Consider the following 19229-nt stretch of genomic DNA (forward strand, 5'->3'; position numbering starts at 1 on the left):
GCTTTTCTCTGTCATGCTCCAGAGCACAAGATCCCAGATTTTACAGTACTCTAAGGTATATCTACGGGCCTCCCAGGTAGCTCAGTGGTAAAGAATCCACCTGCCAATGCAGGATACGTAGATTAGATCCCTGGGACAGGAATATCCCCTCGAGGAGGAAATGGAAACCCACTCCAGTATTCTTGTCAGGAGAATCCCACGAGGAGCCTGGCGGGCCACAGTTCATGGGGTCACAAAGAGGCAGACACAACTAAGCGACTGAGCACGCACGCGCACCCAGGGGACACTTCTAGATTGTTTGGTTAATGGTCAGAAGAGCTTGCACTCATGAGTCCCCAGGGCATATCACAAAAAGATGGACAGAAGTACACCACTGCCCCAGTGAGAAAGAGACCTATCTGCTTGTCCTGGAGCATGACCTAAGGGGAAGACCCCAGGCCTGGCACACAACTTGGGGCCCAGTAAGATGCCCTCTTTGGAGGAAGTCTCTCCCCCTGCCTCACTCCAGGCCCACAGAGCCATATTTTTATACAAAGTATATGTGGTGTGCACATATTATATATCTTCTTTTCCCACAAAACCATTTCAACACATCTTACAATATCATGGCTTATGCAACAACTATTATTTCCGTTGTTGGGTTATTTTCAATTTTTTAATACTTTAATAGCATACATCTATTGTGGAAAACGAATCTCTGTCCATAGTTCTTCAGGTACTCTATCTATCAGATCTAATACCTTAAATCTATTTGTCACTTCCACTATATAATTGTAAGGGATTTGATTTAGGTCATATCTGAACAGTCTAGTGGATTTCCCTACTTTCTTCAATTTAAGTCTAAATTTTGCAATAAGGAGTTCATGATCTGAGCCACAGTCAGCTAAAACCATCCCCCAAAAAAAGAAATGCAAAAAAGCAAAACAGCTGCCTGAGGAGGCCTTATGAATAGCTGAGAAAAGAAGAGAAGCTAAAGGCAAAGGAGAAAAGGAAACATATATCCATCTGAATGCAGAGTTTCACAGGATAGCATGGAGAGATAAGAAAGCCTTCCTCAGTGATCAATGCAAAGAAATAGAGGAAAGCAATAGAATAGAATCTAGGAAAGACTAGAGATCTCTTCAAGAAAATTAGATACCAAGGGAACATTTCATGCAAAGATGGGCACATAAAGGACAGAAATGGTATGGACCTAACAGAAGCAGAAGATACTAAGAAGAGGTGGCAAGAATACAAAGAAGAATTATACAAAAAAAAGATTTTCATGACCCAGATAACCAAGATGGTGTGAGCACTAACCTAGAACCAGACATTCTGGAATGCAAAGTCAAGTGGGCCTTAGGAAGCATCACTACAAACAAAGCTAGTGGAGGTGATGGAATTCCAGCTGAGCTATTTCAAATCCTAAAAGATGACACTGTGAAAGCACTGCACTCAATATGCCAGCAAATTTGGGAAACTCAGCAGTGGCCACAGGACTGGAAAAGGTCAGTTTTCATTCCAATCCCAAAGAAAGGCAATGCCAAAGAACGTTTAACTATAGCACAATTACACTCATCCTCACACACTAGCAAAGTAATGCTCAATATTCTCCAAGCGAGACTTCGATAGTACTTGAACTGAGAACTTTCAGATGTTCAAGCTGGATTTCAAAAAGGCAGAGGAACCAGAGATCAAATTGCCCACATCCATTGGATCATAGAAAAAGCGAGAGAATTCCAGAAGAACATCTACTTCTGCTTTATTAACTATGCCAAAGCCTTTGACTGTGTGGATCACAACAAACTGTGGAAAATTCTTAAGAGATGGGAATACCAGACCATCTTACCTGCCTCCTGAGAAACCCGTATGCAGGTCAAGAAGCAACAGTTAGAACCGGACATGGAACAAAAGACTGGTTCCAAATCGGGAAAGGAGTATGTCAAGGCTGTATATTGTCACCCTGCTTATTTAACTTATATGCAGAGTACATCATGTGAAATGCCGGACTGGATGAATCACAGCCTGGAATCAAGATTGCCAGGAGAAATATCAATAACCTGAGATATACAGATGACACCACCTTTATGGGAGAGAGTGAAAAGGAACTAAAGAGCCTCTTGATGAAAGTGAAAGAGGAGAATGAAAAAACTGGCTTAAAACTCAACATTCAAGAAACTAAGATCATGGCATGCAGTCCCATCACTTCATGGCAAATAGATGGAGAAACAATGGAAACAGTGACAGATTTTATTTTCCTGGGCTCCAAAATCACTGCAGATGGTGACTGCAGCCATGAAATTAAAAGACACTTGCTCCTTGGAAGAAAAGCTATGACCAACCTAGACAGCATATTAAAAAGCAGAGATATTTCTTTACCAGCAAAGGTTCATATAGTCAAAACTATGGTTTTTCCAGTAGTCATGTACAGATGTGAGAGTTGGACCATAAAGAAGGCTGAGCGCCGAAGAATTGATGCTTTCAGATTGTTGTCCTGGAGAAGACTCTTGAGAGTCCGTTGGACAGCAAGATTAAACTAGTCAATCCTAAAGGAAATTAATCCAATGAATATTCATTGGAAGGACTGATGCCGAAGTTTCAATATTTTTGCCACCTGATGCAAAGAACCAACTCATTGGAAAAGACTCTGACACTGGGAAAGATTGAGAGCATGAGGAAAAAGGGGTGACAGAGATGGCATCATTGACCCAATGGACATAAGTCTGAGCAAAGTCTAGGAGTTGGTGAAGGACGGGGAAGCCTGGTGTGCTGCAGTCCATGGGGTCGCAGAGAGTTGCACATGACTTAGCAACTAAACAACAACAACAATTGCATGTAAATTATACCTTAATAAACCTGATTTTAAATAAAAATACTTTATAGTTGTGCTCCCTATTGCATCACTTGAATGCCTGATATATTAATGAGCCAAGGTCCAGGTGGAATAATGGAAACCACACTAAATACTTGAAGAGAAGATTTAAGAGATTGGTTACATAGGTGTGAGAGACCTGAAGGAGTGAATAAACAGCACTGATGTAATAAAAAATGGTAACTGAAGGACCTGCTACCATCCCTAAAGCTGAAGGAACAAAATGGAACTGGCATCTTTGAGCTCAGAGCTCCAGGTGAAACCTCAGAGGAATGAATGCCCCCAGGCTACTGTGGGTATCTCTGCAGAGACAGGAAACGATTGGATTAAGAGGAAAGTACTGTCACCAGGAGGACGGGCCACTGCTGGGGCAATCCAGACAAGAAAAGGAAAAACAAGAAGGAGCAATCTCTTTTCTCTCTTTTCTAGCCTCCAGTCTCTAGCGGCTCCTATTGGTGGAAACTCTCAGGGACCAAGCTAAGAAAGGTGAAATTTTGCTTCCAGAGCCCAACCTCAGCATCAGAGAACAAATTAGAGAAAATTTGAATGTGAAACCAAAAGATAACACATAAATGACACTTCTGGTTTATCCCACTTTTAATAATAAGATTAATCAGGAACTTCAGGTAGTTTCAGCCTAATCCTTCTGTTATCAAATCCCAACCCATGTTTCATTTAATGGTTTTACCATCCACTGGTTATTGCTGCCTACATTCATTATTTCATTTGGGTTACAACACAGTAATTTTCTGATTTTAGCATTTTTGTGCACTTTTTATATGGAATTCTATAAAGAAGAATGTGAATAGCTGTTAGGTTATCCTGAAATGCAGTTTATATGGGAAAGGCAGGAAAAATATTGATTATTTTTAATTTTCAGTTGCTGACCTACCATCCAAGGATGATCAATGAATTGTGACTTTTGTTAGTATTAGACACTTGGAAATTTTGCTGATTATATTTAGAGTCTTTTTAATTCATCAGAAGCATTATTCTTTCTGATATTCTGATTGTTGTAATTTAGGTTGGTGGGAGCCTTCAAGTATTTTTTGTTTTCTATATTTTTATTTATTATGGATTATTCTTGCAAAAATGTCAAGAATGTCCAATTTAATTCTATCTCCTCCCACTTGATTCTAAATCTCTCAGATCTTGGAAGAAATTTGCAATTTACTTTTCACTTTTCTTCACTTAGCAAGGTGCTAATAAATACTTGAATTGTCCACTTCTGAGCCACCTTACACCTTACGGAAATATTTTTAAATGCCCTCTCAACAGTGCAAACAAATTTAAAATCCAATTTTAATTACAAAGTTTAATAAAGTTGTTTAATCAAATCTTCAAGTCCATTCTTGAAATCTTGAATATTATGTGTGCTCCTTAGGGGGTGGGGGTGGGTAGGAAATAACAGCGCAAAAGGTAAATAGAATTGAATTATGCAATCTAGAGAGGAAGTATTTTAAGATTTTAAATCTGTGTATGTTCTTCTAACCTAAGAACATAAATATTTTTCCTAAAATGGATTCCGTTTAGCTCTTACTTTTGTAACAATGACCATCACTATGGAGTGTGGGAGAAACCAGAGAACAAAATATGGATTTGGGGACTCATCTTCTTAAGGAAGACCCACTCCAGTATTCTTGGGCTTCCCTTGTTGCTTAACTGGTAAATAATCTGTCTGCAATGCGGGAGACCTGGGCTCGATCCCTGGCTTGGGAAGATCCCCTGGAGAATGGAAAGGCTACCCTATCCAGTATTCTGGCCTAGAAAATTCCATAGACTATAGTTCATGGGGTTGCAAAGAGTCGGACACGACTTTCACTTTGCTTTCACTGGATACTGGACAGTTTTGATAAGACTGGGAGTAACTCCATCTTTGTTCATAAAATGTCACTGAGTACCACCTGGTGCATAGCCAAGACTTCCCTGGTGGCTCAGACAGCAAAGAATTTGCGTGAAATCCAAAGACCTGGGTTCGACACCTGGGTTGGGAAGGTCCCCTGGAGAAGGGAATGACAACCTACTCCTGTGTTCTTGCTTGGGAAATTCCATGGACAGAGGAGCTGTCAGTCCATGGGGTTACAAAGAGTTGTAACCCCATGTCAGTCCATTGGGGTACAGTCCATGGGGTCACAAAGAGTTGGACATCACTGAGGAATTAACACTTTCATTTGTTAGGGAATTCTTCTAGAAAGAGTTAGCAGTCTTTTGGTCTGCATTAATACTGTTCTTTCCTCATGTGTGGGTAAAGAAATAGGTAAATTACAGCATCTCCAACCAGATGCCCAGGTCAAAACTTGGGAAGATTTCCTAGGCTTTTTCTTTCCATGTAAGGTGTTATTGATATGACTTCTTTTGATCTATCTAGTCCTTGCCCTCTTTTCTTTCCTTCCACCACTGCAATGATTTAGACTTTCAGTTTAACTGAACTAAGGTTGTGTGTGTCCTCAGTCCTGTCCAGCTCTTTGTGACCCTAGGGACTGTAGACTGCTAGGAACCTCTGTCCATGAAAATTTCCAGGCATGAATACTGGAGCAGGTTGCCATTTTCTACTCCAGGGGATCTTACCGATCCAGGGATCAAACTCATGTCCCTTATGTCTCCTGCATTGGCAGGTGGATTCTTTGCCACCCTGCCACCTGGAAAGCCCTAAATGCCTCCAATCTTCACACTTCAGTTTTTGCATTGCTATCAAAGTAATATTTCTAAATGTGGATCATTTCACAGCCCTTGATTAAAATCTTTAAACTGCTCCTCTTTACCTTTGGGGGAAAAAAGCCAAATTTCTTAACATGGAATATAAGACCCTTCATGATCTGGCTATAGAACTTTTGTCTTCCTCCTTCCTGCCTCCTATGTCATCCCCAAGCCCCCTCAAGTCACACATCCAATGCTCCAGCAAGAAATACTGGCAGAACTCACCACACTAGGCTCTAAGACCTTTCCACATTTGAACACAGCTGTTCCCTTTACTTAGAAACTTCTTCTCTTTATTCAAATAGTGAATAAAGATTCATCCTTCAAAGGTCAGCCCTGGTATCACCACCTTTGGGAAGCCTTGCCTGATTTCCCTTAGCTGCCTCCACAACCTCACATGGTTGCATCACCACAGTGATCACTACACTATATGGTATTTACTGTCTCTCATGGGCATCCTCATGTATTTAATCTTTATCCCCAGCACATAGCATCATACTTGAGTATACCCTCAATGAACGTGTGCTGAGAAAATAAATGAATAACTGTGTAATCTTAACCCAGCATTTTTCAAACATTTTTTACAGAGTGGTTCTACCAACTCACTTAAACTACCACCAAAAGTGTCATTGAGTTTTTTATTATTCCATATTCTCAGTATCACTTGATATTCTTAGACTTAAATTTAAAACATTGTATTGGGCCTGTGGTGGTATCTCATCCTAGTTTTTGTGTCTTTAATATGCTAACAGATATGGTTTTAAGACAAGCTTCCCCCACCCCCCAACATGTAATAGTTATTAAGATTTTCTGAAAGAGTGAATGCAAAGGCCCTATAATTAGACTTTTTCAAAGAATGGTGGGAAAGCCATTGACTCTGGAGCAAGATGCAGAACTGTAGTCAAGATCTTGGAATCAGAACCAACACTGATCTCAGTAGTGGTTCTCAAATTTTTGTATTCACGTGAAAACCCAGTGTCCTTGTTAAAATTGAACATTCTTGGGTTGTATCACCCAGAAATTCTGATTCAGTAGTTCAGAGATTGGGCCCTAATATCTACATTTTAAAATAAGTTTCTCAAGTGATTCTGATGCAGTTGACTTTCAGTCCACAGAATAAAAAGCACTGTTTGGAGAATAAGGTTTCTTCTTAAACGAGCATTTGTTGTTGTTTAGTCACTAAGTCGTGTCTGACTCTTTGTGACTCTGCTGGCTGTAGCCCACCAGGCTCCTTTGTCCATGGGATTTCCCAGGCAAGAATACTGGAGTGAGTTGCCATTTCCTTTTCAAAGGGATCTTCCTGACCCAGGGGTCAAACCTGCATCTCCTGCATTGGCAGGCAGATTCTTTACTGATGAACTAACAGGAACAAAATTAAAATTCAGCCAACTTAGAGAAGTTTAAAATATACCCTGCAATAAGCGAAAACCTCTGATTGTATTGCAAAATCAAGAGTAATTATGGGGAAGTGAAAGAGCATCGGTGTTGCTTTCAGAAGAGGTGGATTTGAGACTCAGAGTGTGTCATCTTAGGCAAATCCCTTAACCTTCCTGAGTTTCCATTTCTCATCTAAAATTAGTATTATACCTATTCTACCAATCTTGCAAACCTGTGTAATGGTTAAAATGATAGAGTGGTAAGGCCCATACAAAAGTAAGATCTAATCATTGTTAAAGTAATGATGATTGTTTTTTTATATATAATTTTTAAAATGTATTTTACTATTTATTTTTGGCTGTGCTGGGTCTTCCTTGCTGTTCAGGCTTTTCTCTCATTGCAGCAAGCAGGGTCTACTCTTTGTTGCGGTGGGCAGGCTTCTCATTGAACTGGCTTATCTTGTTGCAGAGCACTAGGCTCTAGGACACACAGGCTTCAGTAGTTGTGATTTGTGGGCTCGGTGGTTGCAGTTCCTATTTACCCAGCTCTAGAGCACAGCCCAATAGTTGTGGCACAAGGGCTTAGTTGCTCCACAGCATGTGGCATCTTCTAGGACCAGGGATCAAAACTGTGCCTCCTGCACTGGCAGGTGGATTATTTACCCCTGAGCCTGTGTAATTAATGAGCCTGGTAATTCCAGGGAAGCAACCCTTCCTGAATTAAAGAAACAATATTTAGCCTCAGGGGCACTTATTTCTTAGAATAACCTCAGCTGCTCTCTACGAAAAGCAAAACTGTAAAAACAGTTTTAAGTTTGCAAAGAAAATCTTGAGTGACAAGACCAGGGATTCAAATCAATTTTGAGACAAGACCAGGATTCTAATGTTACTAACCCACGTTACTTTTCATCATACATCACTCAAATACATTTCTCATTCTTTATTATAATCCACAAAGCAAGTGATTCCGACACACACCAGAATCTGAGCACCTCTGCTCTACTGCATTAGATGTAATAGTGGGGTGGTAATCGTTGTCTTTATCTTTTATCGTACTTATTTGATAAAAAGCTTTATTGACGTATTATCCACATGCAATACAATTCACCAATCTAAATTGTACAATTCAGTGGTTTGAGTATAATCACAGAGTTGTGCACCTATCTTCACTTATCAATTTTACATTTTCATCACCCAGAAAGAACTTCCCTGACAGCAGTTATTCTCTATTCTCCCTTCCCCTCAGCCATTGCCAAACACTAATCTACTTTCTGTATGGATTTTCCATTTAAGACCTTTCATATAAAGGGAATTATATAACATATAGCCTTTCGTGATTGTCTTCTTTCACTTAGCAGATTCTCAAGGCGTATGCTCTGTTTTAAAATTATCAGTTTAACAACCATAGATATAGTTTAGAAATAAAAGACGAAAAAACCCATAATCCCATTCTAATAGTCATTATCACACTTTTATTTTTTCCCCTCTGCAGGTGAATTTTCATTTTATTGGAAATCAGACGGAGAGCGATCCTCGCTCCCACCACGACCTCACGAGTCCCGCGCCACCAGACTTCCCGCCTCCCAAAGCCCGGACCAAGAGGAGCCATGGCAGGGGAGGAAGAAGCGGCCCCGCCCCGCCCCTCCGCGCCGGCGCCTCGCTGATGTCACTGCTCCGGGACGCAGACCCCCGCCTTTCTTCCCCGTCGCGGTTGCTTTGACAGAACGCGATGGCGGCGTCCGGGTCTGCTGGAGTACCGGCGACCGTGTCGGGAAAGCAAGAGTTTTACCAGCTTCTGAAGAACCTGATCAATCCAAGCTGTATGGTGCGGCGGCAGGCAGAGGAAATCTATGAAAATATCCCAGGTCTGTGTAAGACTACATTCCTCTTAGATGCCGTCAGAAATAGAAGAGCAGGTTATGAGGTGAGACAAATGGCTGCCGCCCTGCTACGACGGCTTTTGTCCTCTGGGTTTGAGGAAGTCTATCCAAATTTGCCTTCTGATGTTCAGAGGGACGTCAAGATTGAACTGATACTGGCTGTTAAGTTAGAAACACATGCTAGTATGAGGAAAAAACTTTGTGACATTTTTGCAGTCCTGGCCAGGAATTTGATAGATGAGGATGGCACTAACCACTGGCCTGAAGGTCTGAAGTTCCTTGTTGATTCAATCTACTCTAAAAATGTGGTTCTATGGGAAGTTGCACTTCACGTTTTCTGGCACTTTCCGGGGATTTTTGGGAACCAGGAGCGGCACGATTTGGATATCATCAAACGGTTGTTGGACCAGTGTATTCAAGATCAAGAACATCCAGCAATCAGGACATTATCTGCTAGAGCTGCAGCTGCATTTGTACTTGCTAATGAGAATAATATTGGTCTTTTCAAAGACTTTGCAGACTTGCTTCCTGGAATCTTACAGGCTGTGAATGATTCATGCTACCAGGATGATGATTCAGTGCTAGAATCCCTTGTCGAGATTGCAGATACTGTACCTAAATATTTGGGTCCTTATTTAGAAGATACTCTGCAACTGAGTCTAAAGTTATGTGGAGACTCTAGACTTAGTAATCTGCAACGCCAGCTGGCACTTGAAGTAATAGTGACCTTGTCTGAAACTGCCACCCCAATGTTGAAAAAACATACAAATATTATTGCACAGGCAGTTCCTCATATATTAGCAATGATGGTTGATCTACAAGATGACGAGGACTGGGTAAATGCTGATGAAATGGAAGAAGATGATTTTGACAGCAATGCAGTTGCTGCTGAGAGTGCATTAGACAGACTGGCTTGTGGGCTTGGTGGAAAACTTGTTTTACCAATGACTAAGGAGCATATCATGCAGATGCTGCAGAGCCCTGACTGGAAATACCGACATGCTGGATTAATGGCCTTATCTGCTATTGGAGAAGGATGCCATCAGCAAATGGAATCAATTTTAGATGAAACAGTTAACTCTGTTTTGCTTTTTCTTCAGGATCCTCATCCAAGGGTGAGGGCTGCAGCCTGTACTACACTTGGACAGATGGCTACAGATTTTGCACCTAACTTCCAAAAGAAATTCCATGAAACTGTGATTGCAGCTCTCTTGCGTACTATGGAAAATCAAGGTAATCAGCGTGTACAGTCACATGCAGCTTCTGCGCTTATTATTTTTATTGAAGACTGCCCCAAATCATTGCTGGTTCTATATTTGGATAGTATGTTAAGAAATCTACATTCCATCTTGGTGATTAAACTTCAAGAGTTGATTCGCAATGGAACTAAGTTGGCCTTAGAACAGCTTGTGACAACCATTGCCTCAGTTGCAGATACAATAGAAGAAAAATTTGTACCATACTATGATATATTTATGCCCTCACTAAAGCATACTGTTGAGCTTGCTGTTCAAAAGGAACTCAAACTTCTGAAAGGAAAGACTATTGAATGCATTAGCCATGTTGGTCTTGCTGTTGGTAAGGAAAAATTTATGCAAGATGCATCAAATGTGATGCAGTTATTGTTGAAGACACAATCAGACTTAAATAATATGGAAGATGATGACCCTCAGACCTCTTACATGGTTTCAGCATGGGCTAGAATGTGTAAAATTCTTGGAAGTGATTTTCAACAGTACCTTCCACTGGTTATTGAGCCTCTTATTAAGACTGCTTCAGCTAAACCTGACGTTGCTCTCTTAGACACACAAGATGTGGAGAATATGAGTGATGATGATGGATGGCAATTTGTAAATCTTGGAGACCAGCAAAGTTTTGGAATTAAAACTTCAGGACTTGAAGCAAAAGCAACTGCTTGCCAGATGTTGGTTTATTATGCTAAGGAGTTAAGAGAAGGATTTATGGACTATACAGAACAAGTTGTAAAACTGATGGTTCCTTTACTGAAATTTTATTTCCATGACAATGTTCGAGTGGCAGCTGCAGAGTCCTTGCCTTTTCTCCTGGAATGTGCAAGAATTCGGGGGCCAGAGTATCTTGCACAGATGTGGCAATTCATATGTGATCCCTTAATCAAGGCTATTGGGACCGAACCCGATACAGATGTACTCTCAGAAATAATGAATTCTTTTGCAAAATCCATTGAAGTAATGGGAGATGGGTGCCTTAATGATGAACACTTGGAAGAACTGGGAGAAATACTGAAAGCAAAACTTGAAGGGCACTTTAAAAACCAAGAACTAAGACAGGTTAAAAGACAGGAAGAAAACTATGATCAACAGGTTGAAATGTCTCTGCAAGATGAGGATGAATGTGATGTTTATATTCTGACCAAAGTATCAGATATTTTGCACTCATTATTTAGTACTTACAAGGAAAAGATTTTACCGTGGTTTGAACAGCTACTTCCATTAATTGTAAATCTAATTTGTTCTAATAGGCCATGGCCAGACAGACAGTGGGGATTGTGCATATTTGATGATATCATAGAGCACTGCAGTCCAACCTCATTTAAATATGTTGAATATTTTCGGTGGCCAATGCTACTAAATATGCGAGACAACAACCCTGAAGTCAGGCAAGCTGCTGCTTATGGCCTGGGTGTTATGGCACAGTTTGGTGGAGATGATTATCGTTCTTTATGTTCAGAAGCTGTTCCGCTGCTGGTGAAAGTTATTAAGTGTGCAAATTCCAAAACCAAAAAAAATGTCATTGCTACAGAGAACTGTATCTCAGCAGTAGGGAAGATTTTGAGGTTTAAGCCTAACTGTGTAAACGTAGATGAAGTTCTTCCACACTGGTTGTCATGGCTTCCACTGCATGAGGATAAAGAGGAAGCTATTCAGACTTTGAGTTTTCTCTGTGACTTAATTGAAAGTAACCACCCAGTTGTACTTGGTCCAAATAATTCCAATCTCCCAAAAATAATTAGTATAATTGCAGAAGGAAAAATTAATGAGACTATTAACTATGAAGATCCTTGTGCCAAACGCCTAGCTAATGTTGTACGTCAGGTACAGACTTCTGAAGAATTATGGTTGGAATGCATTTCCCATCTTGATGATGAGCAGCAGGAAGCCTTACAGGAATTGCTAAATTTTGCTTGAAGCACTTTAATATTACTTGAATATCATCCCCCATAAAAGTAACTCCAAATAAGTGTTGTGAGTGGATTCCATTATGATTGAGAGAGCTGTTCTCTCCCTGCTAAGCAGTTTATATTCCTTCCCAGTGTTTCTCCATGATTAGTCAGTGTTATAGCCTCTGTTTACCTTGCATGTTTTATCAAACACAGACCTTGGTGATAACCTGTGCTTCTGTTGTCTTAAAATGTTTGTCACCTTTCTTCTATTTGATGTGAAGTATGTATATTGTTGCTATTTGTCTAAATTCCTGATGCTGGGCAAGCAGTGTGCTTGGTGTCAGGGTGTCCTGCTGCCTAACACAAGATGTTAAAGAGTGCACAAAGATGGGATAGAAGAACTTCCAGGACAAACTCTTTGGAATTGTGAGTGAAGAATATAGTGGCAGGCTTATTTCTCCTTTATGATACTCCTAGTTTTCATAGTAATGGGAGGATGCTGGTATTGGAAAAGAGTTTTGAGATACTGCAGTGGATGTGGGGAGTTTTCTCCATAATACATAATAACTTTTTAATAATGTCCTCCTGAGGCTGAGACATATCCATATTCTAGTTCCCAAGGTGTCCAGCTGATAGTTAAGAGAACTTTAAAATCTTAGCCAGATCAGTCTGTCTTTTTTAACTTATCCAGGACTCTTAAGGACCACAGTTATTGTAAAGGGTATCCTGGTACATCTAACATTGGTAGCATATAACATACTGTAATACAGTATTTGACAAAGAGTAAATGATTATTTGTGGGAGTCAATCACTGTTACGTGTTTGAGCAGAATATTGCATTGTGTATGTATGCCATTTTTCCCTGCAAAGCAGTTCAATAAGAGAAGCCCTGATTCAAAATGGGGCTTAAATAGATGTGTTTTGAAGAAACTCTTAGTTGTTTAGTAGCATTAAAGAGAATTCAATTGTGATCGTGAAAGGGAAGCAAAATTAGTCTTTAAACATGAAAAAGAAAACAGCTTTGAGATGACCAGTCATTTAGCAGTAAGTGTGGATTCTAAGAAAGCAGTTCTGTAAGTTTGGGGTTACTTATATTAATTACAATGTTGGTCTTTAATCTCAGGCTTTTTGTAGGGTAGAAAAAGAAGCTTTCTACTCAGCAAATTATTGATCCAAAATTTAAGAACAAATACATCTGTAATGGATTTCCTGGGGCTGTTATGAGTACTGTGTATGTAAAGCATTTAATGAGTATTTAAGACCTAGCAAGTGCTTAATAAATGGTAGCTGTTACTGCTGTTGGTGTTTGTACCTCTTCTGTGTTCTTTTTTATGGTCTGGAATTCCTTTTATATTAAAATCTCCCTGTTTCCCCTCCTACCAGTTGACCAGGCCATCTAGGCCACTGCGGACAGAAATACGAAATTGAGATTTTAAATATGCAATTCCTATACATTCCCTGTAGTTACTTATTGTTAATGAAGCGAAAAAAAGAAAAGGACATTGGTTGGGGTATGGTCATAATTTTAATAAGATTAAATTTAAAAGTATAGATGAATAAATAGAAAAAACCCACCACAAAGTATTAATAGAGGTTTTCTATGGATGGTGGGATTGAAAGGCAGTTTTTCTTCTCATTTATCTATATTTTTTAAAAGTTCAAGGACCTGATTCTACTTTCATAATAGTTACGATCAAAGTTAATTGGCCTCTCAGTGACACGTGGCTAAGTTTCCTGCTACTCATCCAGGTGTCTTTATTAATATTCCTTATATAAGAAGCTTTTGGTAAACATTTCTACCAATTCCATATATTCTTGTGCATGAAAAATTGGAAAACTCGATGGACGTGAGTCTGAGTGAACTCTGGGAGTTGGTGATGGACAGGGAGGCCTGGCGTGCTGTGATTCATGGGGTCGCAAAGAGTCGGGCACGACTGAGACTGAACTGAACTGACCATATGACTTGGAATTAGGCACCTGGACAATTTTGAAGACAAACCTAGATTTGAATTTTGGCAAGCTGCTTTTTTAACCTGAACAGTTTTCCATCAGTGAAATAAGCATGCTGCTGCTGCTAAGTCGCTTCAGTTGTGTCCGACTCTGTAAGACCCCATAGACGGCAGCCCACTAGGCTCCCCCATCCCTGGGATTCTCCAGGCAAGAATACTGGAGTGGGTTGCCATTTCCTTCTCCAGTGCATGAAAGTAAAAAGTGAAAGTGAAGTGGCTCAGTCGTGTCCAACTCTTCACATAAGGCCTAGCTAATTGTGAGAATTAAAGAAGGTTATGAATATAAAGTGATCAGTGGCACAGGGTTCAATAAATGTAAGCTAATATTATCTGAGAGTCATGAAATATGGTTGGTGGCTAAAGAAAAGGAGTTGATATCTGATGGGATGGGTCCAGATTCTTGGGCTTTCTCAAAGGAAATGAAAGATGTCCAGTTAGACACTTTGATTGCCAGTCCCTGAAGTAAGACTGGTCTGCCTTTGTTCCTGATTTAAGGTACATCTGTAGACCTGAGTTCGATTCCTTGGTTGGGAAGAAGGGAAAGGCTACCCACTCCAGTATTCTGGCCTGGAGAATTCCATGGACTGTATAGTCCATGGGGTCCCAAAGAGTCCACACGGCTAAGCAACTTTCACTCATGGGCTCTAAGGAGAGAGAACGCTGTAAATAACTAATAAATGACAAATGTCTGATGAGGTAAGAGGAGATCTAGATAAACTAGATGATGGGTGTGTGTTTGTGTGGGGGGGGGGGTTGTCAATACCCTAAAACCTTAAAAGTATCCCCATTTAACTCTTACCTAAGACTATCTAACATACTAGACGGTCCCCCACCCCCACCCCCCCCGCAAAAATCAAAAAGAAAAAGCTTTTTAGTTTCGAATTTTATCAGTGCTTTAAAAGTCCACATCGATTGGAAGTAAAACAGTCTTAAGAGTCAATATATCCCAATCACTTTGTTACACATCTTTACTTTTAAAATGCTTACTTTCTGAAATTTTGATTTTGTATTCAAGTAATTTGATGTTTCAAGCAAGAGCGTCCTGTGTAAGCAGAAAAAGGAATATGTGCATCTTTGAAAAAGAACGTGAGAAAATAGTAATATCTGCATTAAGGAACCGTTAGTTACTTTCTACTCATTTTTAAGCAATATGTCAACTAATGGAATGATAAGCTCACTTCTTACACATTCCCTAAACAGTAATTTTAAAATGTGGTGAGATTGAAAGGTCATGCTAACGACTGTTTAATGCCGAAGTTTATAGATTTGAAATATTTGAAGACTTAAGTCCCAAGGACTTTAAAATGAGGTTCCATTCCCTTCCATTACTCTTCTTAGCAGATGTCAAAAATTGAGAAGGTGGGGATGTCTTTTCACTTTAACGGAAAACATGGGATTAACTTCCAAAATAGGAACTGATGTTAAGACGGGGACAGGAGTTTTAGAAATTCGAGTTCTATACATCATCTCTTTTTCTTTTGCATGTGAACATATGTTCCAATTGGTCGAGTCCTTGAACCTTTCTAAACTTCACAAATTCCAATTCTACGTTGAAAAACCAGCAGTCACGGGGATGGAGGGTGTTGAGTGTGCAAAGGAAAATTTTTTACAATAGGATAGGATTTACATTCTATGTCTACTTACACTTATGTCTACTTTCACTTTCCATCAACGAAAGTTGTCTAGCAAGCGCCTGCAGGATTAATTTTAGCTTTTATCGCTAAGAGGGGTCTAGCGGAACAAATATCTTCTTAGCACAGCCCACTTCTAAAACCCTTTCAGCCTCCCACTCAGGAGGTGGCGAGCAAAGCCCAGCTGCTGCTTTGCGTCTCTCTTCACTCCGCCCCTTCCAGTTGGCTACAAGCTGATGACATCATTGCTCCGCGCAACCTACCAGGCCTCAGGGCCTGAAGCTGAGACGAAGTCCCGGCTTTCACGTAGCGGTACGTGAAGTGGGGGTGGTAGTGTTCTACTACGCATGCTCACCGTCGACGGCGACGGTGCCCCTTTCTTTGCTACTTTCCACAGCTCGCCCCAACCTGGAGAGCCGGGGCGGGGGGGGGGAGGGGGGGGACGCTAAGTGCCCTCCCCCTTTTCTCCCGGCCCCTCCTCTTCCCCCCGCCCAGTAGGGCTTCTAACTGACAGTTGTCGCCAGGCCCCGTCCGCGCGCCGCCTCCTCCTGCCTGGGTCCCCCGCAGGTAGAGAGGGGCGGGAGGGAGTGTGAGGGAGAGGAGGAGGAGCCCGACCCGCGGCGGCCCAGCGTTTCGGCGCCCTCCGGGGAGGCTAGAGAAGAAGCCCACTTTTCTCCTCGCCCCCTCCCTGCCTTCAAGCCGGCCCGGGAGGGGGTGGGGCGCGGAGGCCAAACCAGGCCTGGCGGGTTAAGAGCGGCCGGGCGGGGCGCGGAGGGGTGAGGCAGGCTAGGGCCGTGCGCGCGCGCCGCCGCCGGGGGGAGGGGAGAGGAGGGCACCTAGGCTCTCCTCTTCTCTCCCCCCTCCCCCGCGCCCCATGTAACCCCGCCCCGCGGGCGGCAAGCTCGAGACCCCCGCGCGCACCGAGCCGAGCCAGCGGCTGAGAAGAGCGAGGCCCGATGCGGCTGAGGCTGCGCGGCGCCCCTGAGCCCTGAGGAAGCGGTCCGCGTTCACGCGTGCCCCGGCGCCTCGAGCGGCCGCTGCACACCGCCCAAGCTGGGCCTGCCGGAGGCATGAGCGTGCCCGGGAAGCCGGGGGAGATGAAGCCGGCCGGAGAAGAGGAGCGGCCGCCACCGGCGGCCGAGGAAGAGGACGACGACGAGTTGGTGGCAGCGGCGCCGGCCTTACGGCCGGCCCGAAGGAGTGCCTCCTTGAGGGAGGACGCGGACGACGACGAAGAGGAGGAGGAGATGGTGGTCGGGGGCGGTGGCTGCAAGGAGCAGGAGCTGACCTACGAGCTGCAGCAGGGCTACCGCATCCTGGGCGAGTTCCTGCAGGAGAAGCACCGAGGCCTCACCGCCCCATTCCTCCAGCCCTTGGGGGGCGTTGCCACCAGGGAAGAGGAGGCGGCCGAGGGGCCGCGCGGCGGAGGCCGGGGCAGTCGCGCCCTCCCGCAGCAGCCCGGTCAGGGCATGTGTCTGCTGAAGATGGAGGAGAAGTTCGCCAGCGGCCAGTACGGGGGCATCACCGAGTTCGTGGCGGACTTCAGGTTGATGCTGGAGACGTGCTACCGCCAGCATGGAGTGGACCACTGGATCTCCAAACAGGGCCAGAAGCTGGAGATGATGCTGGAGCAGAAGTTGGCGCTTCTTTCTCGGTGAGTGAGCCCAGTTCCCGGCGGGACTGACGGACTGACACAAACACACCCTCGCACGTGTCCGAGGATGGGTTGGGCCAGGGGCCGGGGGGCGTCGCTGATAGGTGCTGAGTCAGAACCCCGGGAGGAGGAGCAGTGCTGGGCGGGGGCCCGCAGGGGTGTGGAGGGTGTCGGCCGAAAGAACCCCACGCCCAGACGGAAAAGAACCCGAGGAGAGAGCCGAGAACCGAGCGCTGAAGAGCAGGTAAAGTTTGTGGAAGTAAAGTGAAAAGGTGCCCGTAGGAAGAATTATAGGAGTAGGGAGAGGAAAAGTTTTAGTGGGATGGAAGATGGCCTTGCAACTTTCATTAGACAGTTTTGGCAAGAAACTTTTAAACGTTTTTGGAATGAAATATCATTAGAAATTTATGTTGGCTCGTGTAAAAGGTGGTTTCAAACTTAAGGTTATATCGTTTTACTACTCAGCTCGGTCATCGGAGTGTATAGTGTTATTAAATGGTTAACAGTTACTGTAGCATATTCTTGATATTTTCTCTCAGCTTCATCTGAGAGGACTGAATTTTTGTATCAGCACAAATATTTTAATAAGCTTAGGATGTTGGTGTTTATTCTCCCAGAAGTCATAGGGAGGTCAGGTGGCTCGACGCTCTCGGTGCACTCTAGGTGGGAGGGTGAGTGGGTGTGTGTATGCTCTCGGTACACTCTAGGTGGGTGGGTGTGCTCAGTCGTGTCCGACTCTTTTCGACCCCATTGACTGTACCGCGCCGGGTCCTCTGTCCATGGGCATTCTCCAGGCAAGAATACTAGAGTGGGTTGCCATGCCCTCCTCACAATTATTTTTCCATTGTAAGAAGTGATAATGTAACACAGGAGGCTACCAAAATAAACATATTAATTTATAATTCTGTGATTGATAGGAGCCAATTGAATTTCTCTAGCGGAAATTCGTCAGGAATAAAAAAGTAATTGAAAGTTGTTGGAAATTGTGGTTGAAGTGATCCAGTTGTTTGACCCTTTACTAGTGAAAGTGAACTTGCAAGTCACTCTACCTTTTTGGCCTCAGTTTCCTCATCTATAAAATGAGGATAATGACAGTACCTAATTAATGGGGTTGCTGTTTCTTAAATGCATTAATAAATGTAAAGTCGAATGTGCCAGTCCCATATAGTTAGCTCAAGATAAGTTTTAACCATTATAATGCTAGTAGTGGTAGTTGAATAAAATGAATGTTCTCATATCTGAAACTGGGACGTGTGCGAGTGCTTTTATCCAAAAGCTCCTGAAAAGTTGTGTTAACTTTTCTGTCCTTGATTTATAATTGTAATTTTAAAATAATCTAATCTGTCTCTGGCTTCCAATTATACTGTTTTCGAGGCTACCAGTGACTTCTTTCACTGAAAACAATGGTTAACTTAGTGCTTGACTCATTAGGGCGGCTCTGTTTAAACTAAGGAACCTCTTCTTGAATCTTTTCTTAACACTGAATTATTTGGTAATAGAATAATTCACAAATTTGTATATTACTTTTTATACTTTATTTAGTGGCATTTTATTTGTGTGATGTGTTTGTTACCCTTGTCTTCACAGTGTTTTATAGTTATGACTCACATGAGAAACAGTCCATTCACATTATTTTTAAGTAGTAAAATATATTCCAAGTTGATGTCACAAGATTTTAGATATGGAGGAAGCCATAGAGCTTATCTAGTTCAAGCATCTAGTTTTACAGATTAGAAACAGGGATTTAGAATGAGGCTGGATAATGACTGCATGAAAAGTGCTTAGAAGTTGCAAATAGTTTGAATACAGGTGTTTTCAGAACCATTGTGCATGTAAGTCCTGCAAAATAGCAGGGAGACCATTTCTCTTTCACATAAAGGTTAATTTCTGAATGTTTTGAATCATTCCTAATGACTAAAGTTCAAAATACTGTATTACCATATAATCTAATAGCATCCATACAGAAAACACTCTTTTGTTTATAAACAT

The 19229-nt window shown here is 42.3% G+C and overlaps 2 protein-coding genes across 7 annotated transcripts in view; both read left to right on the top strand.

The window, feature by feature from the left end:
- Positions 1 to 8612: 8612 nt before the first annotated feature.
- On the top strand, positions 8613 to 13257 carry RANBP6 (RAN binding protein 6). Of its 3 annotated transcripts, none has more exons than XM_019965974.2 (2): positions 8613 to 8789; positions 9905 to 10159. In XM_019965974.2, exons 1-2 carry the CDS (start codon positions 8654 to 8656, stop codon positions 9973 to 9975), a joined length of 207 nt encoding a protein of 68 aa, XP_019821533.1. In that variant the 5' UTR covers positions 8613 to 8653; the 3' UTR covers positions 9976 to 10159. The 3 variants fall into 3 exon arrangements, with proteins under 3 accessions (XP_019821533.1, XP_019821531.1, XP_019821532.1); XM_019965973.2 differs by having other exon boundaries at positions 8615 to 8848; positions 9905 to 13257; XM_019965972.2 differs by having other exon boundaries at positions 8613 to 13257.
- A 1604-nt stretch (positions 13258 to 14861) lies between these two features.
- BRD10 (bromodomain containing 10) overlaps positions 14862 to 19229 on the top strand; it is a 110355-nt gene continuing 105987 nt past the window's right edge. For 2 of the 4 annotated variants that reach the window (XM_019965975.2, XM_019965976.2), the window contains exon 1: positions 14863 to 17240. In XM_019965975.2, coding sequence (XP_019821534.2) covers positions 16657 to 17240 — 584 coding nt within the window. In that variant the 5' untranslated portion in view covers positions 14863 to 16656. Of the gene's footprint in view, positions 17241 to 17268; positions 17485 to 19229 lie in introns of those variants that run through there. The other 2 variants (XM_070794209.1, XM_019965978.2) reach the window with 2 other exon arrangements.

Source organism: Bos indicus, chromosome 8 (assembly GCF_029378745.1).
Source record: "Bos indicus isolate NIAB-ARS_2022 breed Sahiwal x Tharparkar chromosome 8, NIAB-ARS_B.indTharparkar_mat_pri_1.0, whole genome shotgun sequence".
NCBI lineage: Eukaryota > Metazoa > Chordata > Mammalia > Artiodactyla > Bovidae > Bos > Bos indicus.